This window comes from Amblyomma americanum, chromosome 4 (assembly GCF_052857255.1).
Source record: "Amblyomma americanum isolate KBUSLIRL-KWMA chromosome 4, ASM5285725v1, whole genome shotgun sequence".
Classification (NCBI taxonomy): domain Eukaryota; kingdom Metazoa; phylum Arthropoda; class Arachnida; order Ixodida; family Ixodidae; genus Amblyomma; species Amblyomma americanum.
This window is the reverse complement of record NC_135500.1, coordinates 3315460-3343103: the sequence shown is the minus strand read 5'-3', so window position 1 is coordinate 3343103 and position 27644 is coordinate 3315460. Positions and strand designations below refer to the sequence as shown.

Below are 27644 nucleotides of genomic sequence, written 5' to 3'. Positions count from 1 at the left end.
AGCTAAGTCGCTGGACTTTACGCCTACAAGACTACGACTACACTGTGGTCTATAAGTCCAATCGGCTACACACTGATGCTGATTGCCTCTCCCGATATCCCGTTGACCCTTCTGACTATCCTGGCACTGACTGCGCCACCAACCTGTTCTTGCACTCTGCTATTGCTCAAGTTGGCGATGAACAGCGACGAGATACCGAGCTGCGCTCTATTATTGACCGCTTCAACTCCTCCCCATGTGACCCTGCTCTGCGCCGGTTTGTGCTGCATCATGACACTCTATACCGCAGAAGCCTCAACCCCGCCGGCCCAGACCTCCTGCTCATTGTGCCCAAGCACCTGCGCACCGAAGTCCTCCACGAGCTCCACAATGTCCCCACTGCTGAACATCTGGGTGTCTCGCGTACTTACGCCCGCGTGCGTCGTCGCTTCTGTTGGCCCCGCCTCTACCAGTCCGTATGCCGCTATGTTCGTGCCTGCCACCAGTGCCAGCGGCGGAAACTTCCTGCCACTCTCTCAACGGATATGCTCCAACCTGTTGATGCGCCCCCTGAACCTTTCTATCGTTTTGGCTTGGATCTTTTGGGCCCGTTTCCAGAATCAACCTCAGGAAACAAATGGGTCGCCGTTGCTACAGACTATGCCACTGCTACGCAATCACGCGGGCCCTCCTCACCAGTACTCCTACTGACATTGCCGATTTCCTTCTGCACGACCTCATCCTCCGTCATGGTGCACCCCACCAAGTTCTCACCAAGGCTTTCTGTCTATAGTTGTTCACGACATTCTCCATTCCTGCTCAACTAAGCATAAGCTGACCACCGCCTATCATCCCCAAACCAACGGGCCCACAGAGCACCTCAACCGCACTCTCACGGATATGCTCGCAATGTACAATATCACCCTTCCATACTTTACTTATGCCTACAACTCTTCCCGTCATGAATCTGCTGGTTCCTCACGGTTCTATCTTTTGTACGGCCGCGAGCCCCAATTACCTTTGGACATGTTGCTTCCGACATGTACTTTTCAGTTTTCTGAATACGCACGTGACGCAATTGCCCGGGCTGACTACGCCTGCCAACTGGCGCGATCGACTACTTGCATCACAGGCCTCAAAGCAGGACTACTACGACCGCCGCCATCACATGGTCACTTTTTCCTCTGGCACCCTAGTCTTGCTTTGGTCGCCATCTCGTCACGCCAGGCTTTGCAAAAAACTTCTGTCCCGGTATGTTGGCCCATACCGCATGCCCCTCCAGGTCACTGCTGTCACGAATGAGAGCGCCCCGCCCTCCTGGAAACCACCTGCAATGCAGCTCAGTGTGACATCCACATCTCTTGCCTCAAGCCCTACCTCTCGCCATCCCCTGCCGCACCCTAATGTACAGAGAGACAAAAATTATTGTGGAATGATAAAAAGAAGGAAAAATAAAGTGTCCCTGCCCATTGTACACAAAGACGGTCCTTTTGCGAGTGGGAGCCGTAAAACGAATATTGCATACCTGCCAACCTGGCGAGATAAAAAAATGAGAAGATTTCTTATTTCCGTCAAAGGGAGGGGGAGGGAATGTTCATCTTTTCTTGATGTGAAATTCAGAAGTATAAGATCGCAGAAACTGCTGTAAATATCGTACTTGCATAATTTGCACGCTTACTTTGTTTAAATTAAGGCTGCATGTTCTGAACATGAGCTAAAAACACTACAGTTGTCATAACGTGCAACATATACTGTATATTGCCGCTATATGTAGACCTGGCCACCATCTTGCATCCCTCGCTGGCCAAAAAAAAAGTTGACTACAAATATAACACGCATACTTCCCCATGCCCCACGTTAGTTCCCCACGGGACGGCAGGATGATGTGTGCGCAGCACAGAGCAATAAGCCAGCAACGATACAATCGCAAAGATAGCAGTGGGACGCAAAGGAGATAACGGGCACAATAAAACGGCGCCCTTGTGAGTGGCCCGGCTCAGTAGCGCCAAATCGAGTAGCAAACGGCTCGGTAGTATCGGATTCGGGCGCGCGCGCAACTGATCGTCTGAGAAAGCAACCGCGAGCCGGCTAAACGGCGCACAATTCGTGCCCTCGTCAGTCGTACCTTTTGCAACCACGCATGGCAATGCGGCCACACCACTGCCTTGCACGCACCGGCGTACGTGCTAGTGGTCTGGCGCAACAAAGTGCGGAAAATATGCGAGTAAAAGTTGGGACTGCGAAAATCGTGCGAGTAAATACGGTACCGTTTCTTGGGCTTTAATAGCACTATGAAATCAAGCACACTAGAATTTGCTGTGCACCGCACACAGACGGCCTAGCTAACCCTAAACACACACACAAACAGCAGCAACAGCAAGCACGAAATCATGCATGAAATGCAACTAGCTACAGCTACTTTGGATTGGCTTGATTTGGCTTTGACCAGCTGCTTAGTCGATGATGCCGATGGTGCCACAGTCGGATACAACTTAAGTCTGCAGTGAAGCTCCACCCACATTCACCGCCGCACAGAATTCCTCCACAACAAAAAAGTAGTACGTTGTTAAAACTTTTCTTGTTACCAAAGCAAGAAGCTAGTCACAATAAAATAATTATAAGCTGTATAATTTTGTTACCTGGCTTGTTTAATATAGCGAAACACTAAATTTAAATTTTATTTCATTTACAATTGTGAATGGCTAGCGGAGTAATACACTGAGCCGCGGGCCGTGGCTCAGTGTTAGCAACTGCTGTTTCTTTTAAGTTGTATCCTACTAGAGTGCAACCGCTGATGGTGATGCTAACGATTACGGCGTGGTGGCTGATACAGCGGCGCCGGTTTCACAAAAACCATTCTTGCAAGGGCAGAGACAACTTTTCGGGAGATATAGGGACGTGGTCGTACAATCGGAAAGTTCAGCAAAAAATCGGGAGTCTCCCAGGAGAATCGCGAGGGTTGGCAGGTATGTAAATTATTGCGAATGAAGACGAAGTGTCTCGGTGGTGCGCCTGCTTTGAGCGGGATCTGTGCTCTCGGCAGATTCTTGCGTCGTTCTCGCCCTGGACCATGTAACAATATGTACCAAATGCTCTGGGTATCCTGCCAAGGGAAGCTACCACACTTGGGTGAGATGTGTACCAGCGTGCCTATACACTGTAACCTTTCCGAATAAAAAGTGTTAGGACTCTGTGTTGTGTGCTCCCAACCTCTTCTCTCCTGTGCTGTTTTCGTTTAAGCCATGGTGTGGCACACTGGTAAGCAAAGAGGATATGTCACTTCCCGTTGGCCTGCTGAATAATTTTACCATAAATTTTCCTCTTCCCCTTGGGCCCACATCAAAGACTTGATCTGCACAGTGAACATATTGTCACCACTTCGTGCTACTGTCTCTCCAGATTAGAGATGCATATGCTTAAAGGTACCACTGCCTTCATATATTGCTACATCTGTTCCTGTTTGCAGTAAAAACACTGAGCAGTATATACCAACTTGGCTGAAAGCAAGTTTTTCTTTTAACCACATTTTACCACAGTGGCAACCACAGGCGGAATCAGTGGTACGCCACTGCAAGGGGACAGTATTGGATGATCTACAAGCACCGCTAAATAATTTACAATCAAATCTGTTGCTCATGCTATTCCGGTATTGGTTTCAACAGCCAAACAATGGCTGTGACGTCAAAGTAGCCCACACAGGCCATGCTAGGCATGAAAAAAGTGCAATATAATCGCTGCTTCATTGTTTAATTCACTACAATGCCAAAGCCAGCCTGCCAAAAAGCTGGAATGACAACAAATGAAGAAGCAGCGATTATACTGCATAGCTTTTTCATGCCTCATGTTGTGACTTATATATAACTTTGACGCCACAGAACTGCTGAAACCGAAACAGCAAAAGAGAAAAATGGTACCATAAATTATATAGCGGTCATAGGCAAATACCAAGTGGTGGTTCATGTACAGTAATGTTTTGCACAATGCTGCAAAGGAAACATGCCTCCAAATTTAGGTGTCTGAACACCATAAATTCTTTGCTTCCATCAAAATTTTTTGCTCAAAGCCAATGAGGCTGGCGACACCGGCTTTTGTGTAACATGGGACCCTTAACATTATCGCGTTAAAAGCTGCTGCACTTGCACACCTGCCCTCGAAAGAGCACCCCAATCGAGACGCTACACATTTTTCAAACTGCATCACTCACATGTCATTCAGCTCATCCACCTTGGCAAGGAAGCGCTCAAACGTGAGTGTAGTGATCTCGCCGAACACTTGGGTGTGGCGGAACGCCCCGAGAACCTCCGAGCTCAGCTGGGATCCCATGGGCTGCACATGCACACAAGAACACTGCCACAGCACGTCCGACTGCAATCCCCCAAGAATGCACAGACAAGCCCAGATCAAGCTTTTAATCTTTCACCAGAACTGCTGCATCTCTGGAAGCATAGTTTTGGCTGATTTTTGAAACTAACTGTGGCAGCATGTTGGCTTGCCACAGATATGCAGGCGGTCAAATGGGCCCACAAGGCAAGCTGTTATGCTGCCCACGGCTTTCTTCCTCTCTTCATTTCTTGCTTAGACATTTGCCTAAGAGAGGGCTAAGGCTCAACATCACCCAACAGGGCCTCAGGCCCTGATACATGACTAACAAGCATGAAAAATACAATGATGTGACAAGCCGGTACACAACAGGGTCATTCCACACCAAATGTCCCAGACGTTGCACTCGACCATCTCCAATTTGTTCAAAAAAATTCATGGAAACTTATCATAATGTACGTAATGAAAGCCTGGAATATTTTTGCCGAAAAAAATTTATTCGTGAGGTGAGGGCAGTTAGAATATTTAGAAAAGGCGAGAAACCAGCACTGCTCAATAATTAATAACAAGTTGAAATTTTTAGAAAACACTTCAAAAATTTTTTCATTGACATTTGCACAGATTCTGCCTTTCGATATCATTTGGAGGATGCAGCTTTACATGGCATAAAGATTTTTAAAAAATCGAAAAATTATGGGAATGTATTATTTTTGTTGTTTTTGTTTTAAATATCAGCTTGCTCTCGGAAATCTCGAATCTCTGAGGCTGACAAAGGAAGGTTGCGCGGTTCAATATTCCAGTAAGTTTTGTTTTAAAACCGATAGTGCACTTTTATCACACAAGAAAGGCAGACAAAAGACAACCTGAATGTTGGAAGCAAAAAAAACCGATGCTTGGCGGCGCCACAAGCGGCCAGAAGAGTTTCGATTTGTTTCAATTGTTTGACGCGCCTCGACATACAAGCGCCGAACAGCAGAGGAACTCCAAGTGCCGCTTCAAGTGCTGTTAACCTTTGAAGAAGCCTATTAAGGCTGGTCAGATGATCGCCACGGTCGATGAAAAACTGTGGCGGCACGATGGTCAGTGATCGTACAAGGCAGTTCACAGTATAAAAAGCACTTGTGTTTTCGCACGCTCACCCAGCGAAACATTCCCGGCTGTGCCAGTCAACTTCAAACTACTTAACGGAAATCGTTTATTAGTGACGGGAGACAAGGTACAAGGCAGTTAAGAAAAATTGCTGATGGCCTAGCTCTGTTAGGCCAGGATATACGTAGCGAACTCGCGGAGATTTATGCGTCGGAAGAGTGTATTCACTAGATGCGCCTTTATTGATGGTTATACCATGAGTCGTCGTGGCAGAGTGGTAGCGTCTCTGCCTCAAACGCCGAAAGCCCTGGTTCGATTCCGAGCCTCGGCACAGGATTTTTTTTTTAATCAGTGAGTGGACGGGCGGTTTAAGTGGCTCCCATAGGTGCCGCCACCGAATACGTTGGTTAGCGGTTAAGCGCAGGCTCTGTTAAGGCGAATTTATGCTGCGTTGTAACGCGCGCGCGCGCACTGCACAGCGACGTAACGTCGGCCAAAGCGAGACCCTCTATACTACAAATGCGCTTGACCGCCGACACCTTCAGCGGTTTCGGCGCACTCTGACAGCACTGGCAAAGACTTGGAGCATGCCTCTATTTTGCGCCGAGTGCGCCAGCCGCCGCCGGCCCGGCCAGACTGATTCGGCTCCGCGGCGAGGTACGCGTTGTGACATAATTCAATAGCTTCGGCAGTTGGGCGGAGCTGTTCTTTTCGAGCTCTCGGCTAATTTAATTCATTCACAGTATACATCTGAAGGTACATGCAAGTGGGCGAGGAGCCCGATCCAGCGGACCCGTTGGATCTAGCGGAAGCTGTTGAAGCGACGTGCGTCGACTTTAATTTCAAGCCGCCAACTTTAAACGCAACTACCCTTGAGCACCCATTCGTTTTTTGTGGCAAAAAAAAATAAAAGAAGCTGGCCCTTGCAACCGTGGGAGACCTCGGCGCCGCCTGCTGCACCGTGCAACCGCGCCATTCAAGGAATCACAATCCGTTGGCCCCAAAGCCCCGGCCAGCCTCTGATAGGCGCAACGCGCTGACTTTGTCCTGGCCCCTTGTGACTCCCCGCACTGGGGTCATGATATTTAGTTTGCGACGGCTGCTCACGGCGGAAGGGGGAAACGACCCGCCGGCGCCTAACCTAACCGTGCTCTCCCAAAAGCATCGCACGCTCCATGGAGCTGAGGTCGCTGAAATGCAGGCCGGAGTTTTTGCGAGAACTACGTCGTCGGGTCCGGGAACGAGTCCATCGTAACGCTGGCAAGACGGCAGTGCAAATGTAAACGAAGCGACGGTAGCAACCACCGATAAATGCCGTCAACGTGCAGTGGCGGTAGCCTTCATTTCGGCAGCTGCTAGACCGCACCACTAGCCACCAGAAATCACGGAGCCTGCGTCTACGTCACGTATCACGTCACTCCTTCTTATGACATCATAAGAGTTCTCCGTGACGTCATAAGAGTTCTCGAGTTTGAATCGCAGCGGCGGGAAAAGCTTTTTCAACTTCGAATCCAAATTTCTTTGAAATAAATGCACCTTTCGCTCCCGGACAAGCGGCAACAACGCCATGAAATGTCGAACAATCGATTTTGCTAAAATCTATCAAAAAAAAATTTATAGAGTTCTCCTCAGTGTCCCTTTAAAAATGTTTTTGTGACCATAGCAGAAAAAAAGCTGGATGAAATCTCCTTGAAAATGTCAGTTTTCTCAAGTGTTTTTTGACCTGACAGGCCTACTTGCAGAAAGCGTAGCACGACAATGGCTGCACGAATTTTCGTCAAGTTTGTTGCACAGTGTTCTTTAATAATTTATTTATGCAGTGACATTCACATATTTTTGAATTACTTTTGTATATTTTTAATCTGCCACTGATTTGAGACTATAATGAGTGCATTATGCAAGCATGGATATAACATTACATGTAGAAAAAATCATGCCGTTAAAAATAATTGGAGGATATCATCGCATTAACCATTCCATTGGATAAAACGTAAGACCGACTGTAAACTGCTACCTTGTTTTGTTGTCATGATAGGATTTCTGCAAGTTTGGTATAGCAATGAAGCATATAAAAATTTCCTAAATCAGAACCAAAGATATTTCAGTGAAATTTTGTATTTAAGCATTAAATGGACTTTCCAATAAGCAAGCTAAATTTCATTGCTCTGCGAAAAAAATAAGAATGAAATTTCACCTCCGAAACTCGTGTCCCCGCTTAATAACAATCATGTTTACTTCTGCCACTGAGTACAAGACACGAAAAGAGGTGGCTGGAGAAAAAGCTGCTCTTTACACAGCTTGACAGTGCTCCAGCCACCTTTGCAGTGACATGGCTAACAGTTGAACAAATTTTTTTTTTCAGAGGCCATTTCTGAAAATACACCTGGAATTATTAAGACATGCAAGAGAAAGTAGGGTTACACTGTAATACATGTACAGAACACTGAGAGCAACAATCATGAAAAACAAAGCAATATGATCACCACATTTTCTTTCGTTAAAATTTAAGCAGCGCTAACTTTTAGGACGAATACACAGAAGACATGACAGGACGGGCGCTGACTCCAACTATGTTTATTGAACACGTTTTTTCGTAGAACATATAAGACAAAACGAACCGTGAGCGCATGCGCATCTGCGACAGACCACAAAAGGAAAGGCCAAGATGACAGCGATGACAGCTAAGGTAGATTAATGAGGGCGGCACGCATTTCGTCCCATATTTTTAAGCAATCTGAATTCGCTGGCATGCAGGGAGACAGAAGTGGTGCTGACACACGTGTCGCCTTTTGCCTTGATGAAAAATGCTTCGGATAATTCCCGAGCTAATCTATCTTTGCTCCTGGTTAGAATTTTGATTTTGTCAAGCCGTGGCTCACAGTTCTCATCGTTTTGGTCCTTGCAAGAAAGGCAATGAGCGGGTAGATTCAGGCATGAGTCTGATGCGTTTCCCAAACTTCGTTCATGTTCCCTGGCACGGTCGTTAACACAACGCCCTGTCTGGCCAACGTACACTTTGCCACAAGAAAGGGGGATCTCATAGACCACACCCGTGGCACACCGGACAAAGGGCTTGGCGTGTTTTTTTCCACAGCCGGATGTTGCAGGGCCACTGCTGCTGACCTTAGGGCACATCTTAGCCAGTTTACAAGGCGCAGAGAACACCATCGGGACGCCGTACTTGTTGCCCACCCTTTTTAGGTTATGGGACACCTTGTGGATGTATGGCATAACCACTGGTTTGGCATTCCCGGGTCTTTCTTTTCTACGTGTCTTTTTCTGCCTTCCCTTGAATTTCTGTAGGAGTGCTTCGGTCACAGCTGTCAACACGTGATCAGGGAACCCTGCTTTTCGCAGTCTTTCTACCTCGCCCCGAAAGCTCTCTTGCATCATGTGAGGGCACGACTTAGCAAGTGCGGATTCTAGAGAAAGGGTCGCAATAGCCCTCTTAACAGTTTTTGACCTGGCCGAATCAAAAGGCAAAAAATCTTTCTTGGCTCTAGGGCGGTAGCACCAGCATACACACTTTTCTCCGAGCATGATGTTCAAGTCCAAAAACTGGAGGCGGTAAAGTACAGGTAACTCGTAGGTAAAAGAGAGCCCTTTTCCATGTTGTACAAATTGTTCTAAAATATTCATCGCAATTTCCTCATACCGGCCATGGTCACTTTTCTTTAAAATTACTAAAAAATCGTCTACGTATCTAAAAATCTTCAGGACATTGCCTTCGTCAGTTAGTGAAGCCAAAGCGTTGTCGAATGATGCAAGAAAAATGTTACACAAAACTGGAGCGACACATGATCCGATGCAAATGCCCTGGCGCTGTAGATAGCGCCGGTTGTCAAACTCGATAAAAGTAGCGTTGATATAAAATTCTAAAAGTGACATGAAGTTATCTACACTTAAGCCGGCTGTATTCTGGAATGCGATAGTACCGTTTGCTTCAATGCACTGTCTGACAGCAATAAACAGGTCGTTATGTGGTATAGAATAAAAAAGATCTTCAACATCTATGGAAAAGGCATATCCAATCTGCTCTCCTTTCAACACACTGGCAACTTCCAATGAATTCTTGGTGGCAAAGGGATCAGAAAGAACCAGACTATTTAAGTGCTTAAGCATGAACCTACTAATATGTTGCTGCCAGGTACCTCTCTCGCTAACAATCGTCCGGAAGGGTGCATCGGGTTTGTGAGTTTTCACCGCAAAGAACACGGTCAAGGTGTTTACTCGAGAGTCCACAATGGCTCTTGCAAGGCTCTGGAGTTCCATGGATTTACATAGGCCAACTGCCTTAGTCTTGATACGGGTTGCAGACGGTTTAACTGCCACAAAGTTCTTCTCTATTGCTTGCATCGCCTTCTCGCTATAAATGCCAGACGGTACAACGACGAAGCAACCTTCTTTGTCTGCTTGCAGGAGGGACAGTCCGCTGTTCTTGCAATACGCCACAACCTTCTCAGTCTGTGCTTTCCCTTTTGTGGCGGGTTGTCTCAATGTGGTCCTTGCCAAGCTGTCAACACCGTCCAGGACGCACCTGTCTTCACTGTCTCTTTCCGCCTTCATTGCTACGCGGCGATTAAATTTTTTATTCTATACCACATAACGACCTGTTTATTGCTGTCAGACAGTGCATTGAAGCAAACGGTACTATCGCATTCCAGAATACAGCCGGCTTAAGTGTAGATAACTTCATGTCAATTTTAGAATTTTATATCAACGCTACTTTTATCGAGTTTGACAACCGGCGCTATCTACAGCGCCAGGGCATTTGCATCGGATCATGTGTCGCTCCAGTTTTGTGTAACATTTTTCTTGCATCATTCGACAACGCTTTGGCTTCACTAACTGACGAAGGCAATGTCCTGAAGATTTTTAGATACGTAGATGATTTTTTTAGTAATTTTAAAGAAAAGTGACCAACGCCGGTATGAGGAAATTGCGATGAATATTTTAGAACAATTTGTACAACATGGAAAAGGGCTCTCTTTTACCTACGAGTTACCTGTACTTAACCGCCTCCAGTTTTTGGACTTGAACATCATGCTCGGAGAAAAGTGTGTATGCTGGTGCTACCGCCCTAGAGCCAAGAAAGATTTTTTGCCTTTTGATTCGGCCCAGTCAAAAACTGTTAAGAGGGCTATTGCGACCCTTTCTCTAGAATCCGCACTTGCTAAGTCGTGCCCTCACATGATGCAAGAGAGCTTTCGGGGCGAGGTAGAAAGACTGCGAAAAGCAGGGTTCCCTGATCACGTGTTGACAGCTGTGACCGAAGCACTCCTACAGAAATTCAAGGGAAGGCAGAAAAAGACACGTAGAAAAGAAAGACCCGGGAATGCCAAACCAGTGGTTATGCCATACATCCACAAGGTGTCCCATAACCTAAAAAAGGGTGGGCAACAAGTACGGCGTCCCGATGGTGTTCTCTGCGCCTTGTAAACTGGCTAAGATGTGCCCTAAGGTCAGCAGCAGTGGCCCTGCAACATCCGGCTGTGGAAAAAAACACGCCAAGCCCTTTGTCCGGTGTGCCACAGGTGTGGTCTATGAGATCCCCCTTTCTTGTGGCAAAGTGTACGTTGGCCAGACAGGGCGTTGTGTTAACGACCGTGCCAGGGAACATGAACGAAGTTTTGGAAACGCATCAGACTCATGCCTGAATCTACCCGCTCATTGCCTTTCTTGCAAGGACCAAAACGATGAGAACTGTGAGCCACGGCTTGACAAAATCAAAATTCTAACCAGGAGCAAAGATAGATTAGCTCGGGAATTATCCGAAGCATTTTTCATCAAGGCAAAAGGCGACACGTGTGTCAGCACCACTTCTGTCTCCCTGCATGCCAGCGAATTCAGATTGCTTAAAAATATGGGACGAAATGCGTGCCGCCCTCATTAATCTACATTAGCTGTCATCGTTGTCATCTTGGCCTTTCCTTTTGTGGTCTGTCGCAGATGCGCATGCGCTCACGGTTCGTTTTGTCTTATATGTTCTACGAAAAAACGTGTTCAATAAACATAGTTGGAGTCAGCGACCGTCCTGTCATGTCTTCTGTGTATTCGTCCTAAAAGTTAGCGCTGCTTAAATTTTAACGAAAGAATATGCATAACCAACTAGCCCCGCAACGTGTTTTACTAAATGATCACCACACAAAAATGTGGGCAATGTGCCTATGCAGCGTTGTAGAAACATCTATGTACTGGAAGTTGAGATCATTTAAAAATCATGGGCCGTAATGAGCATCTAATTCATTCAACCCCATAACCACTATGTAAAAAAGGAATAAACCATGGTAGTTGGTACCAAAAAATGTAAAGTTTTTGCATTTTTTCTAAGGTCTGCTGAATTTAGAACTGTTTCTGATCTTCTTTGTGCTGCTTTTCTGTAGGCACACAGCAGTTTGTGCATGTAAATATGATCTGCTGTTATAACCTTGTGTTTTCAGAAAAGGTGTTCTGCATGTTCCAGCTTAGAGGTATTCTCTATTGCACAGGTGGCTTTATTTTATGGTAAAAGTTTGTTAATGTTAGCTACAGAAGTGCTTGCCCACACTAAGGTACAATAATTAGAGCATTTTATAAATGTTTCTCAATGTTAATCAGAAGTATTCGGCAACATCGATTCGACACACCTATAACCCTGCTTAGTTTTAACGAAACCTTTTAAATGCTCAATCCACAACATGTTTTCAGAAAAAATTATGCCCAGTGTTTTTATCTGTTTTATTGCTTTTATGCAATCCGACCCTAAGTGAATACTGTTAGGAGGTTTAATCACGGTTCCTGGTGTACAGAGTAAAATGCATTATGTTTTAGTTTCATGCAGGGTTAACTTACTTATTCGGTGGTATTCCTGAAGCCCAACAGAAGATACCTGCTATTTCTTTTTCTCTAGGTCCTTACCAGAAACCAGCACTGCTTTATGGTCTAAGAGCACTTGCTGCTGGGCTGGTTGGTTTTGGTTCATAATTAAATAGTTTTTTAGGCGCAAAAAAGGACAAGACACATAGGGTAGGTGACATAGGGTAGGTGACTGGGGCGCTTCGTCCTGTCACCTACCCTATGTGTCTTGTCCTTTTTTGCGCCTAAAAAACTATTTAATTAAGCCCTGCTTTAAAGTTTCCAGGAATTCTTACAGTATCATTTATGTAGAAAAGGAAGAGGATAGGTCCCAAAATTTTATTTTGTGCAACTGCAAAATGGACTGATTTTGCACTCGATTTGAACTCGTTTAAGTAAACGTACTGGTGACGTCCCCGAAGATGGTGCAATGGCTGCACCTTATCTTTGGAAATACTGCTGAAAGCCTTATTCATTGAGTTTCCAGTTTTGCTTTGCTTTCGAGGTGTTTATTCATTCACTGATGTAACTGTAGAATATTTTTTTGAAGTTCCCGTGTTTTTCAAACTGTTCAATCATTCTGACCATTTTCCGAGTCACGCAGAGTACAAAAAATCGGTCAGTGGCTTTAGCCGGATACAACTAAAGTCTGCAGCACAATGTAAAAATATATTAGGTGAGCAAACGACAGGGACGAGTTGCAGCTAAGCGAAAAAGAGAAAACGAAACGTGCTGGTGAACCGGCACATCAAGAAAGGGCGCATCAAACTACATGGGAAGGGATGAGAAGCCCGACAACTGTGGATGTATGCAAAGGACCAACGCTGCTGTTCATGGTTTTTCCAGACCAGATATTACTAACGTATGTGATTCAGCCTACCGTAAACTTTGCCTTCTACAACAGAAACTGAAAAAAGCTCCCGCTGAAACTAAACTTCTGGCCTGCACTTCCCTAATCAGAGCAAAACTAGGCATCATATGGGACCTTTACACTAAAAGTAGCACTGATGCACTGGAAGGAATTCAGCGTAAAGCTGTCAGATTTATTTTCTCAAAGTACGGCATGACTGATTCCCCGAGAGCGCTAATAAAGCAGCATGGTATCCAGACACTAGAAATGAGAAGAAAAATCCATCAGCTAAAGCTTCTTTTTCTTCTTAAAAATAACCTACTTGGCCTCACTCCCAACCTTTATATAATGCCATCATGCACGCCGAACACGACATCGTCACGCTGACACTCTAACTCCCTACAATGCCAGAACTAAATTTTAAAATATTCTTTTTTTCCCGCGCACCATTACGGACTGGAACAATTTACCTCGGTTGGCACTAACAAGTATTAATTCCTTGACCATTTCTGAATTATTGACATCGTTTTTTTTTTTGTGAAATAACTATAACCAAATTTAATCTTTGTATTATTACTTCGGTCAAACTGTATTCATGGTTCAGTGCTATATATACCATGTATATACTCGTGTACTAGTCACCAATTTTCTCAGGTGCAGGTTATACACAAATCAGGCCTACAGCTACACATTAACACACTGTGGTGCCACTGTGACTACTGCATCAGACGATTAAAAAGCTGACGATAGATATGAACATTTTAGTTCACCATTCATTGCCGCTTTCGCGCTGATCGCCGTCGGACGAGCTCAGCTCATCCCCAGCACCTCTACTGTCCGGCTCCTCAGCCTCGGTACCCACAATAACTTTGAGGAGTTGGCAGAAGCCACCCTAACAGCACAGCTGACTCGTCTGTCTGGTACCACAGCACACCGCACTCTACTCTGTACGCTATGCATCGCCCCGATCATCCATCCTACCAAGGGGGTCTCCCTACGCTGCCATCTCATCATCCTTCCCACATCTAAGAACATGCACCCCGAGCACGACGGAGAACGCAGGGCAGCCCATGCCAAAGCCCTGCACAAGCTGTACAGCGACAGCTCCGAGGTAGCCTATGTGGCGGAGTACTTATCGGGCTCCTGCATGGTCCTCGCCATTGCTAACAATCGGGCCCGATTAATCGCATCAGGCTCCATCACAAAAGACTCATCCGAAATTGCAGAGGAAGTGACCACTGCATTTGCTCTCATCTCCACCTCTGCCATCAAAATTCTCTCAGATTCAAAATCCTCCCTATCGAATTTTGCCAAAGGCCTGATATCCGGCACCGCGGCTCGGCTTCTACGGCTCTCCAAGCCCTCCAAGGGCTGTCCTTTACCCTGTAAGGGTTGCCTCGTGCCATGTTAGGAGTCTGCCCCTGTATGTATTGCTTGGAAATAAATGTTTTCCACCACCATCGGCACTCTCACCGCTGCAGGACAACTCGCCTCATTGGCGTGCCCCCAAAGCTGGTCACCCTCTGTGCCGTCCATGGAGAGAGACAGCCCCGTGACTCTAAAATTGTTTGAGGTGGTATCCGCTGACGACGAATGCCATGCGTGCAGAATCCAAGCACACACTTGCTAAAGGGATGTTCACTTCAGCCACCCTGCCGGAGTTGTTCCGTGGTTGCCTGCGGCCATCCACTCAGTGTAGCACCGCCGAAATTCCATCTTGAATGGCCAGTCAATGCAAACATCCAGCAGCTGCAGCACACTTGTCAGGCCACCAGGAATTATGGCCAAGTCCGTCCGGCACTCTGGCAGCCGAGTCTTCACTCGGTCTGTTAGGTGCCCTCTAAAGCTGCCGAGCACAAGGGCTTTGCGGTGTAGTAGGCCTCCTGGTCGGTGCTGCCACACTATTTTCAGTCAGTCTATAACCAATTAGTCAGACATCCTACCTTTTTCCTGCACCCAGACTACGATACCCTGGCGAAACTTCTCTCGTGGCAGAGTCTTTCTCTTAAAGCCAATGTAGGGTGGAAGCTTCCTTCCATCAGCAAATCACTACTGTGCACCTTTGCTGTTCGGCGCCAGTAGTGAGCACAGAGACACTTTTTGCCCCTTTGGCTTCCACCGAGCAATTTTCAGGGGCATCGAACCAGACAGGGGTCTGATCAGCATTACCTAGCTGTGAGAGGTCGTACTCATGATCCCTCCAAAGCACACCGACAAAGTGACGAAACTTCATTATTTGGTCCTCATATTTGGCTGGCAGCATCTGGCACCACGTCGTTCGACAGTAGATGAAGAGTTGGTACCGTTTCATAAAACACTGAAGCCACCCTCAACTGACTTTGAAGTCTGCAGGTCGAATGTTCATGTGCTGATCAATAGTGATTGCTTTCATGCGAATCATTTCCGTAGACAAGGTGAAGCCATTGCTCCTAGCAGTGCAAACGTAGTCGACAAGGTCCTCTTCAAGTCTTGGGAACTTGCACTGTTTCCCATGCAAAGTATTCCAGGTTCGGGTAATATCGGCGAGGTCTAACGTTTACATGTACCAGCAGCGAACACACTTTTCACGACATCAAACTTGCATCCAGCCTCCCGTTTACAGTGTTCCTCAGCATATTTTGCCACTTGAAGTTTGAAGCCTGCAGTGTAGGACAGTCTGCGCTTGCCCATTGCTTTGTGTTTGCATTCAAAAGCACGCAGCTTGCAACATGACGGCGCACGCAACAAAACAGATTCTGCAAGCAGTCCGCACACTTCCGAACGAAGCATCGGTTAACAAAGACCAAATGGTGCTGGGCAAGGCACAGTGGAAACTGGAAAAAGAAATTTCCTCAATAACCAATTAAGAAGAAAGCCGCGAAAACGTCGTGTTGTGAAATGATGATCATAATGAATGGGGTGTGATGATAGTGTGGCATAACCCTTTGTAGCGGGCGGGTACAGCATCTTTGTCCTAGCCGGAGTAAAAAAAAAGGAAACGAGAAAAAAACTAAAACGAAGCGCACATAATCAGTAGTCACAACACAGGCACACTGTGACTATGTCTGTGTTGGTGTCGTCAGCGGAACAGGACCCCGCTGTTACCGTCGCGTCATCTGCAACTATCGTTGTAGCCGGGCCTTCGCGATATACACGGCTTTTTTGGTTGCACCGCGCTCTCCCTCGTCTTCCTCTTTGCCTGCCTCGAATCCCAATGCACGTGGGAAGATGGCGCCATCTGCATGTGGACGAGACAACCCAACGCAGTGGAGCGTCAAGTGCCCCGGGAACTCCTCTTGCTTTCGCGAGCACTGTAAATAGCAACTTGCACGCCGGTGGAGGGATCGAAGTGGAAGCAATACACGAATGTGTGCTGCGCACCAGCACGCACCTCAAAGAGCAGAGCGCTGCCCCGCTGTTATTGTACAGCGGTTCCAGTACGATTTCTTGTTTATGCGCATGACACAGTTGAAGGGTCGATTCTGCATAGCAGACTGCAGCATAGCGGATTGCAAACTAGTGGTTTCTGCTGCTTGCACCTGGGCCTGCACTTTGCAGCTCTGTTTGCGCTCCGTTTGTTCGGTGTTCTCTTTTATGGACTGGGTGAGTAGTAAATGGTTTTATTAAAAATAATAATAAACAAAGAAGGAAAAGACTTTTGCTAGCCTCGGCATCTACCATAGATACTGAAGCACTCGAGCTGGGGCAGCGGAACTAAAGGGTAGCAGGCAGAATGGAGAAATGAAATGAAAGAGGTGAGGAGACAGGAAGAAAGGATAGGAGAGGTGATGTACACAATAATAAATATATGCAGGTTGCACGCATGATATGTTCATGATGGACCGGGTGAAGAAACCGAATTTGCCGCGTAGCCGTTGCATGCGAGCATACCATTGCGTTCTGGCGGGAAAAACTAACTGGCGCCACCTTGCAACACTTTATCAGAATGAAGTGCTTTTGGCACTTTTTTTTTTTACAAGTTTTCACAGCCTCATGTGGAGGGTGCAGGCTATACACGAGGGCAACTTATACACGAGTATATACAGTATTCTTCACTTTCTTTGTTTTCATTGTTTTGGGTATTCCTTCTTTACCAGAGAGAATGTTTCCTTTCCTCACAGCTAGTGGACTCCATTGGTATTTGTGCACTGTTAATTAATTTATCTTTAAGTGTGCTACTCTAATTATGCTGTATTATTATTTGTACGCCCCTCCTGCTTGGGCCACACCAATGCCTGCAGTATTATACAAATAAATAAATAAATTGTGAAGAAGAAGGGCATCATCCTATGTTGACTGAGGACAGGAAGAAGAGGTAGCTTGACTGAGGAAAAGAAGAAGAGGTAGCCGCACTGCCATCGCTCAGACCGAGCGCCTGCTGACCTGAACAGACGAGAGACTCGGTCGCCGCCGTGGTTTCGCCGCCGCCTCAGCATTAACCTAAGCCCCCGTTACAAAATGAATAAATAAATATCGAACGAAACCTATGAGAAAGTAATCTAGGTTATAATCTATCATATATATTAGGCAGAAAGGTTGTTGAGCAACGACTACTGGGTTTAATGCATGTGGACGATATTGTACTGTTAGCAGATAGCCAGGAAGATTTGCAAACTGTTGATTGCTGTGAAGACGGAGACACTCTAGGTTTCAGTTTTAGCGCTACTAAGTCAGGTGTGATAATGAAACATGGGGCATTGTGGGGGCACAACAAATACGAAGTACTGAGAGGCATTTGGAAAGAAATAATGGTGCCAGGGCTTACTTTCGGGAATGCAGTTCTGTGCCTAAGGTCAGAAGTTTAGTCGTGACTAGACATAAATCAGACAGCTGTTGGAAAATTAGTACTAAGTGCCCATGGTAAACCCACATACGCGGCAGTACAGGGGGATATGGGCTGGGTGTCATTCGAAGCGCAGGAAGCTCAGAGAAAAATACTATTATACGAACAATGCCCGAGGAAATCTGATGATAATAGGTGGCCATCCAAGGTATTTAAATACTTATACAGAAAACCACTGACTCACAATAGCAGAAAAAACTAGAAAACTAACCAGTAAGTATGCAGGACACGAGGACAGAGAAAGAGCATTAAACAACAGGTAAAAAACATGGATGGTAAAAACTGGATGAACTTATGGAAAAGAAGCAGGGTGCAGAACTACATCAATATTGAATAAGGCAGATCAGGAAGGAAGCGTTCTATGATAACTCAAGAGACAGTGCCTTATACCCCTGTCACACGGGCACTTTCGATCCTCATTGAGTCAATGCTCATCGAACTCAATGCAGATCGACGGTTGTCACACGGCCACTTTCAAGCGCAATTGAGCTCGATCCTGCTTGACTCGATGCCGATTCCTTAAGAGTGCTTGAGGTTCCAAGCACAATCGAGAACACTCTCGTTCTCATGAACCTATAAAAATAAACACTAGTTAACAAAACCAAACCACAATTGTTGTTGTTGTAATTGATTAAAATGTAATACAGAACATTTTTCAGGTACTATGCCTGCTTATATGTAAACATTTGAAAATAATCTCTACACCACGCTCCAAGCTTCGCCGTCAAAGTAAACAAAGATGGAGTCCTCCTGCTAGTCGGCACGGAAACTGTGGAGCGAGCACGAGACAGCCGCTCTCATCGACTGCTGGCAGGACCGCCTAAATAATTTGCGGCGCCAGAAGAGAAACGCCGCAGTCTATGCAGAAATCGCGGAGGCGTTGCGGGCCCTCGGGTTGCATCGCACAGCAGCAGAGGTGCGCCACAAAAACCTGGCGCAGATACGCAATGTACCGATTTGGCTACGGATTTGGCTGCTGCTGCTTCCGACTGCACAGTGTTGCCGGACATAGCCATGTTATGGCTGTCGACGGAACATTTGGCGCCACCTAACACACATGAGGGAAACTTCTCAATGAGCATTGAAAATGCCCGTGTAGCACCGGATGTTTCGAACGTGCTCGAAAATCTCAATGCAGATCGAGCTCAATGAGGATCGAAAGTGCCCGTGTGACAGGGGTATTACTCCTTGAAGCTAGATCAGGGTTTTTTAGAACACGGAGCTCCAAAAGGAATTTAACCAAGATGACGACGTAAGTGCAGTGTGTGGTAAATCTGTAGAAACTATTGAACATCTTATACTCAAATGTCATGGTGTCCACCATACACTCAAGAATCAAGAGTAGGCATGTGAACAGCATTGTTCTGCGGCTGTTAGACAACATGCGCTTGTTCGTGCAGATAGAGAGATGTCTTCAAATCTACGCGGCATTGAATGCTCTAGCCAACAGGACTCCATTTACACCTGCAGTTCACAGCCGTCACGGTGACTGCGCTGGATATGACCTGTTCTGGCAACCTCCCTGAACCACTGCTCCCTCGCACAAGCACGGCTCATCGCCTACAACATCGTCACTTCCTCTGGATATAAAAAGACGGCAGCAGCCCGCGCCTTTTAGTGTGAACAGCATCATTATGCAGTTGTCTGAGACCATGCGCTTGTTCATACAGGTCAGTAATGACATTTCCATGTTTGCTAAGGAGTGCAGCAATGCCTGCCTTCTAATGTTCCCACGGCCATGAGTGCTACTAGGCTTGCTTGTGCAGTCATTTGATGTGTGGTCAGCTGCTCTCGCAGCCAGGAGACCTAAGCCTACTCGAACTACTTCATGCAAATCTAGTGTTTGAGCCCTTGTTCTAACTAACATACCGCATCTTATCCCTTTGGTCTTGCATCTACCTGGTCTCAGTGATCATTCCTTGCTGCATTTTTATGTACAAATTCCTGCTTGTATCCATCTAAAGCAGAAGAAGTGCATTAGAGATTATAAACGGGTTAATATTAACACTATTAAACACAAACTGGCTCTTTTTCCGAACAAGTACTTATCGGGGTTTTCAGAACGTTCTGTTGACACTAACTGGGAATTGTTCAATGATAGCGCTAGACGTCTGACTTCACGCTTTTGTGCCACTTAGGTTCTCGAGGTGTAGCCAAGAATCGCCTTGGTTTAATAATCTCTTAAAAAGACTCCAATAAGAAGAAGCGTTTGTTTTGCTCTGCAAAGTTGTCAAATGCTACACAAGGATGGGAATCCTACGTAATCATAGTAGCAGAGCATAAAGCTATGCTAAAGCATGTCAAGGACTCATTCCTTAGCCACATTTTGCCTGCTATGCTAATCAACAATCCTAAGCAATTTTGGAATGCAGTCAACAAGAAAGACACTTCCCCAACACTGCTTAGGTCTTCTGACGGTGCTGCGTTTCCATCCAACGAACAGGCTTCTATTGCTAACAATGTTTTTGCGGCGGCTTTTTCTGAGCATTAGAGAAATTTCTTCTTCATGCGGTGTTGACAACATTAATTTGAAGTTCTTGATTAATACTGTCACCCTGTTCTATATTCCTTACTAAATTGTTCGATCAGTCTTGTAACAGATTGTATTCCCAATGACTGGAACATTGAGAAGGTGATTCCTCTACAAGTCTGGAAATAAACATTCCCGACAACTTTCATCATATATCGCTCACTAATATTCCATGTAAAATCATGGAACATGTCACATACTCACATCTCATTTCCTTTTTAGAATCAGAATTCCTTTTCCGGACCGCCCTGCATGAATTCCATAAGTCACTTCCATGCGAAACTCAACTAATATGTTTCGCACTTGACATATTATCCTTCGCACTTGACAATGCATCCTTGGTCGCTAGTCTCAGGCAAACTGCATATTTTTGAACTTTTCCAAAGCGTTTGACAAAGTTGAGTTGAGTTTAATGGCGCATAAGCGACTAAGACTATCATGCGCCAAGCTCAAGGTATAAGAAATTGTTTTCTGTAGAATTTTGCAAAGGTATAAAAAATACGGCGGTGTAGAATGCCTAAAACGTTACACCTTTCTGCCCAGTATTGAGAGCAAAACAAGATATTAAAGGTTTCAAAGGAGGCTGGGTACCCTCATCAGCCGTCCTTGGCTGGGCAAGGACTGGAGGCCCCCAACCAATCAAAATAAAAAACCTCAGCCCTTTTCTCTGGGATGCGAAAGTGGCTGAGGTGGATCTGGCAAAGTACTGGGTCATGTTTTACATATTTTTAAGAACACCAACTTCTGTTAAAAAACTAAAACGCAGGACATGTCCACAATTGAATTTTCGCCTAAAAACAGTGATGGATGAAAAGGGATGCGTTGGTTATAAAAGGAAGAGAAGCACTTTTTCCGTAGCTTTTCCAGTTTCGAACATGAAATTAAAATGTGACTGACTGTAAGTTCATCTCCACATGCACAAACTGGTTTGTCTTCTTTTGTTAGCAGAAAGTTGTGAGTAATGTGTGTGTGGCCTATACGGAGGCGGCAGATGGCTTCGTTGAAACGTTTCTGATGCACACTTGACTTCCATTCACCGAGCACTGGTTTTATTAAGTGTAGCTTGTTATTTACTTCGCTGTCCCAAGAGGACTGCCAAATTTTCCTTGCTTTACATTGTAGTAATTTCATGCAGTCTTTATAGGGCACATTTGCATTCTTTATTTGGTTGCCACAAGCTTGAGCAGCACACAAATCTCCTCTCTCACTGCCCTTTATGCCGACGTGACTTGGTACCCAGCAGTCTTATGTTTTGTCCTTGAGCTAGGGCTGTTGTAATGTTGTGTATGAGGTCACCAAGCAGCGGGGTTATTGCATTTCTTGAATGAACAGCTGTGAGCACACTTAGTGAGTCAGTGTAAATATTACTGTTGGCGAGGTTCTCATTTACTACTTTTTCTATGGCTACACAGATAGCATAACATTCCGCAATGAAGATTGAAGCACACTGTGGAAGTCTTACTATCTTATACCAATTCCCATGTACCGCTGCACTTCCAACGTAAGCGTCTGTTTTTGAACCGTCTGTATAAAAGGCTGCGTAATTACTGTATTTTTCTTCAAGTGTGAGGAATTCTTGTATGATATGTTCTTGCGGAATTTGTTTTTCAAGGAAGTTTGTAAGAGTGAGATCACAGATTTCCGGAAAGTTGTACCATGGCGGAAGTGGACCTCGCCTTCGCGAAATGCTTGGCAATATGTCTAGTACGCCAAGGTTCTGGCACATGTCTGCGAATCGTAAGAGCAGTGGACGGGTAGCTTGCGGCTTATTGTTAAAGAGTACTCTAGATGGGCACTCTGTAACGATGGGGTAACAAATAAGTTTGTGCAGTGAATGAATTTTTAGAATGTAGGAGCATGTGAGCATGGCTCTTCTGTCTGTAAGTGACGGCTCGTTGGTTTCAACATAAAGGCTGTTTATAGGTGACGTCCTGTAAGCACCAGTCGAAAGGCGCAAACCTACATTGTGCACTGGGTCCAGTCGTTTCAAATACGATGGCCTTGCTGAACCATATATAATACTGCCATAGTCTAAGCAGGATCGTACCACAGAGCAGTAAATTTTTAGAAGGCTTGCCCTGTCAGAACCCCAGTGTTTATGTGAAAGGACTTTGAGTATATTCAGTGATCGGGAAGTTCTCTTTTTTAATGCATTAATATGAAGCAGGAAAGTGAGTTTTTTGTCAACTGTTATACCTAAAAATTTGTGCTCATTTTTTACGGGCAACTCAGTTTCGTTCAAATGTAGGGTCGGATCTGCCTGTAATCCTCCTTTTAATGAGAACAGAATTGCCACCGATTTCTGTGCGGAAATCTGGAAACCATTTTTATCCGCCCATGCTGTCAGTTTGTTTATTGTCAATTGTATTTGTCTTTCACATGCTGATACATTGGAGGATGTACAAGCTATTTGAAGGTCGTCTACATAGACTGAGTACATAACGGACCTCGGGATTATTTTACTAAGTGAGCTCATTTTTACAACAGAGGGAAGTGCTTAAAATACAGCCTTGAGGTACTCCATTTTCTTGAATAAAATTTCTCGAAAGCATTGAGCCCAGGCAGACATTAAATGAACGGTTTGACAAAAAGTCTTTAAGGGAGTTCAGCATTCTGCCACGGATGCCGAGCTCAGCTAAGTCCTGGAGAATCCCGAACCTCCATGTTGTATCATAAGCTTTTTCTAAATCGAAGAAGACTGCAAGGCAGTATTGTTTGTGGATGAAGGCTTCTCTGACAGTATTTTCTAGACGGACAAGGTGATCTGTTGTGGAGCATCCCTTTTTAAAACCGCATTGATGGATATCTAGAAGTTCGCAGGATTGAGGGACAAAAGTTAATCTTATATTCAGGACACTTTCAAAAGATTTGGCGAGGCAACTGGTAAGGGCTATGGGTTTATAACTGCTAGGAGATGTTGGAGGCTTATTTGGTTTAAGAAACGGTACAATAATAGCTTCTTTCCAGGCTTCACGTATTTTCCCCAAAACCCATACTTTGTTATAAAGAATCTTAAAAGTGCTTCTACGGCAGGCTCAGAAAGATGGGCGAGCATTTCATAGTGTATTAGGTCGGCTCCTGGAGCAGTTTTCTTTCCGGCAGACAGTACTGTTTATTTCTTGGAGAGCAATCAAATTGTTGTATTCCTCTTTCCCCTCCACTTATTGGAAGTCTTCGTTTTTCGGTGACATTTTTGTGTTTTACAAATGACTGCGTATATTGCGATGCACTGGAAACTGCAGCGAAGTGTTCACCTAAACTGTCTGCCTGTTCCCTTATGCTTGTTTCTGTGCCAGGTATTGTCAGAAGAGGAATTGTGAACGGTGAGAAGTTGTTGTTTAATTTTCGAACCTGTTCCCACATTTTTTTTAGATGTGATTTGACTGTTTATAGATGAAACAGAACTCTGCCATGAAGCTTTCTTGGCAATGCGACGGATGTATCGAGCTTTAGCTCTTGCCTTTTTAAAATATACGGGATTTTCATGTGTCGGATACCTGCGAAATTTACCCCAAGCTCTATTTTGCTGCTTTTTTGCTTTCTTGCAGTCTTTTGTCCACCATACTTTGTGGTTTTGTCACACTACTCCAGAAGACTGCGGAATAGCTAATTCTGCAGCCGTTACGATACAATTGGTGAACTTTTCGTTTATCTGATTGATGGTCAGGTTTTCTAAATCTATATTTTGTAAAGTGGCTTTTGCTCTAAATAGTTCCCAGTCTGCAAGATGCAGCTTCCAGCGTCGCGGTTTTGTGGGGATTATTTCCGATGGAGATATTAAACTGATCAGTATAGGGAGGTGATCGCTACCGTATGGGTTGTCAATGACGTCCCATTTAAAATCGTTAAAAACAGAAGGTGAAGTAAATGACAAATCTAAACAGGTTATTTTCCCCGAGGTAGGGGAGCAGTATGTGGCCTTTTCCACACTTAAAAGACATACATTACTTGTAAGGATAAAATCTTCGATTATTTGTCCCCTAGAGTAGCAGCGCTCGCATCCCCAAAAAAAGGAGTGAGCGTTAAAATCCCCAACTACTAAATATGGTTGTGGAAGCTCATGAATGAGTTCTTGTAGATCATGAACTGTTAATGTAAAATGGGGAGGAATATATACAGAACTTAGGAGGGTAGATGTGTAGGCCAGTTGGTGAGACATGAAGGAGCTAGACACCGCAGCAGACAGGGGAAAGAGAAAGAAGACGACACTTGTCCCCTTGACGTTTCGTCAATGTTCGGGGCGCTTGGACCATCTGTAGGACATTGGAAAAGGGTTTCGAAAATCCTAAAAACAGAATGCTGGAGGCAAGTGGGATTCTTCAACACTTGGCTTCGAAATGTGTGCTTTGAAAGCTTTGGTCTTGGATCGTCTGGTTGGAGGCGATGGCAGGACTTTCGGCGCACAACACAGCAGTCGACAGATTTCCTTTGGAACCGCTTGCGCCACCAGCTCCCAAGGAAAGGCAAAGGGAAAGAAGTGAGCGTTATTCCAGTTACCTTCCTCGGCAACGTGAATGTTCCTGCAGAAGTGGAGGCCGTATTACAGCATGGCCCCAAGTACAGCTTGGAACCATCGGTGGACAAGTATGACCTTCTAGCGTCCGTGCACAGAGTGGCCAACAAAGCTCTGGCTGAGGAGAGGACACCCTGCCTTTTAGAAAGCGTCGAAAGTTTGCGAAAGAATTTCACCAAGAAGTCTGGTAGCTCAAAAGTTCTACGTGAAGTTTCCTGCTACTTCCGAGAGAATGACCTCGCTCTTGTCCAGGCTGACAAGGAAGGTGGCTTCACCGTACTTCCGCAGAGCCTATTTCAAGAAAAAGCCTTCAGTGCCGTGAGTAAGAATTTTAAGCCTGTTTCTCAAAAACCTTCCAAAGTTAAGAGCAGGGCAGTGGCTCTTTTAGATAAACTCAACCTACAGAAGCTATCAAAACAGGTGCTGGGATGTGATTTGAACGTTCTGAGCATCTCCTTCACGGCAAAGACGCATAAAGATTTGTGCCCATTCAGGGCTATTGTTACAGAAAGAGGAAGCTGGCAGGCCCAAGTCAGCAAGTTCCTTAAAACACATTTGGGACAACTAACACATTTGGGACAACTAAAGCCTGAGGATCCTTTCAAGATAGCTGGGTCTGACACCTTAGTTGCAGCATTGACTTCTGGTGTTCCAAGTGCCAACTGTGCGTTGTCCGTCGACGTGGAAGAGTTGTTTTACTCGATTCCACATGATGAACTTTTCAGTGCAGTAAGAGAACAGATTGACGTTGCCGGCGTGGTTGGATTCCAGAATACCTGTGGTGTGTCGCCTGATTCTTTTATGGAGCTGCTCGGTTTTTATCTTGATTCTACTTTTGTTTCCTTTGGCGAGAAATTGTATGTGCAGAAAAAAGGAATTTGTATAGGTTCCAGTGTCGCACCAGTGCCGTGTGAAATCTTTCTTGCGCGTCTAGGTCGAGTGCTCGAGCTCAAGCTAACCCAACCTTTCATAGCAAAGATCATCAGATATGTAGACGACTTTTTAATTATTTTGAAACTTTCTTCTGACTCCTTGACAGAAGTAGCTAGCAAGATCTTAAGTGTATTCTCAAACTGTTCACAATTTCTCAAATTCACTCTAGAACTTCCACAAAACGGATCCATTCAGTTCCTGGATTTAAAGTTATTTTTTAACAGAATTGATCATGTGTGCTGGGCCTTCCAACCTAGGTCAAAGAAAGCATTGCTGCCTTTTGATTCCTCCCACTCCAAGGTGGTAAAGCGGGGTATTGCCTCCTCCTGTTTTAGATCCGCAGTTTTAAAATCATGCACTCATATGTTGAAGTCCAGTTTTTCCCTTCAAGTAGAGCGGCTGGAAAAGGCAGGGTACCCGAGGTTTTTGTTAACCACGGTGGCTGAAACAGTGGCCAATAAGCTCCGTAAAAAGAAAAAAGGAGTCGCTTCCCAAGAACCAGCCGGCCAGAAAAAAGTGGAAGTCATTCCCTACCTGCACAGGGTTTCACATAATCTCAAAAAGATTTCCGGCAAATATGGCATCAACATTGTATTTTCGGCACCCTGTAAGCTCCCTAGATTATGCAATCTTGTGGGAAAGGGGGACTCGATTCAAGGAACTTGCGGCAAGAAACATTTCGAAGAAAATAAGCGTGTCTCATGTGCAACAGGGCTAATCTACAAGATCCCCCTCAGTTGTGGGCGTTTTTATATTGGACAAGCCGGTAGGTGCTTAAATGATCGCTTGAGAGAACATGCGCGTTCCTTGGGGGAGGCGGGGGGTTCGAATCTGCCTGTTCATTGCCACGAGTGTCGGGGTTGTTGGCCTCAGTTCAGCCAGACCCAGATTGTTGGAAGAAGGAATGGGCAGCTTGAGAGAGAGATTATGGAGGCCATTCCCATCTTGCGCTCGCAACCGGATGAATGCGTTAGTTCGCCTTCGGTTTCCATCCTCCAAAAAGAACTGGGTTTCCTTGACAGGTAACAGGTTGGGCTGCTTCCCTTTGACATTTTTTCCTTCCTTTGTCTTGTGGTTTTCATGCTTCCACATGCGGTCGACGGTTTTTTACACTTCTGATATCTGTAGATTGTGACTCGCATATCTTTCATGTGCATTGTTGTCAGTTAGGTCTTGTTATCTGTTGCTTTTCATTCCCCCTTTTTTACTTGATTGTAGGATCACACGTGCCTCTGTCTTTATAAAGCCATGAAGTTTCAAATAAAATTTTAGTTGCAAGTACCGCCCTGTGTCTTCTTTCTCTATCCCGTGTCCGCTGCGGTGTCTAGCTCCTTCAATATATACAGAACAGATAGTAATTGTTTTGTAGCTGATGATCCTGACCGCAACGGCTTCAAGTTTTGTTTTGATTTTGATTTCTCGAGCAAGGACGCCGCTTCGAACGACAATCGCGACGCCTCCTGACAGTTTATTTGCCTGCTCGCGATCGCGTCTAAATGTTTTGTAATGTTTCAGGATATTCATATGTTGTGGACCTAGATTGGTTTCCTGAAGACATAAGACTACGGGCAACATTGACCCTAAGATATCTGTTATGTCACTGTAATTCCTCAACAGGCCTCTACAGTTCCACTGAATTAAAAAAGCCATGTTTATGTTTTTGAGAGGGAATGAAGCGGGGTTTACTTATGTGGTGGGCCCGTTATGAGGGGCCTGTCTTTTTTCCGCTCAAGAGAGCTGTTCCGCCTCTGCAATGGAGACGGAGTGGGTGTTG

The 27644-nt window shown here is 45.3% G+C and overlaps 1 protein-coding gene across 3 annotated transcripts in view; it reads right to left on the bottom strand.

Moving 5' to 3' along the window:
- The window catches only part of LOC144127775 (RING finger protein 141-like), a 138101-nt gene that overhangs the window by 93442 nt on the left and 17015 nt on the right, over nt 1-27644 (bottom strand). For 2 of the 3 annotated variants that reach the window (XM_077660674.1, XM_077660672.1), the window contains exon 2: nt 4184-4305. In XM_077660674.1, coding sequence (XP_077516800.1) covers nt 4184-4302 — 119 coding nt within the window. In that variant the 5' untranslated portion in view covers nt 4303-4305. Of the gene's footprint in view, nt 1-1246; nt 1308-4183; nt 4306-27644 lie in introns of those variants that run through there. The other variant, XM_077660673.1, reaches the window with a different exon arrangement.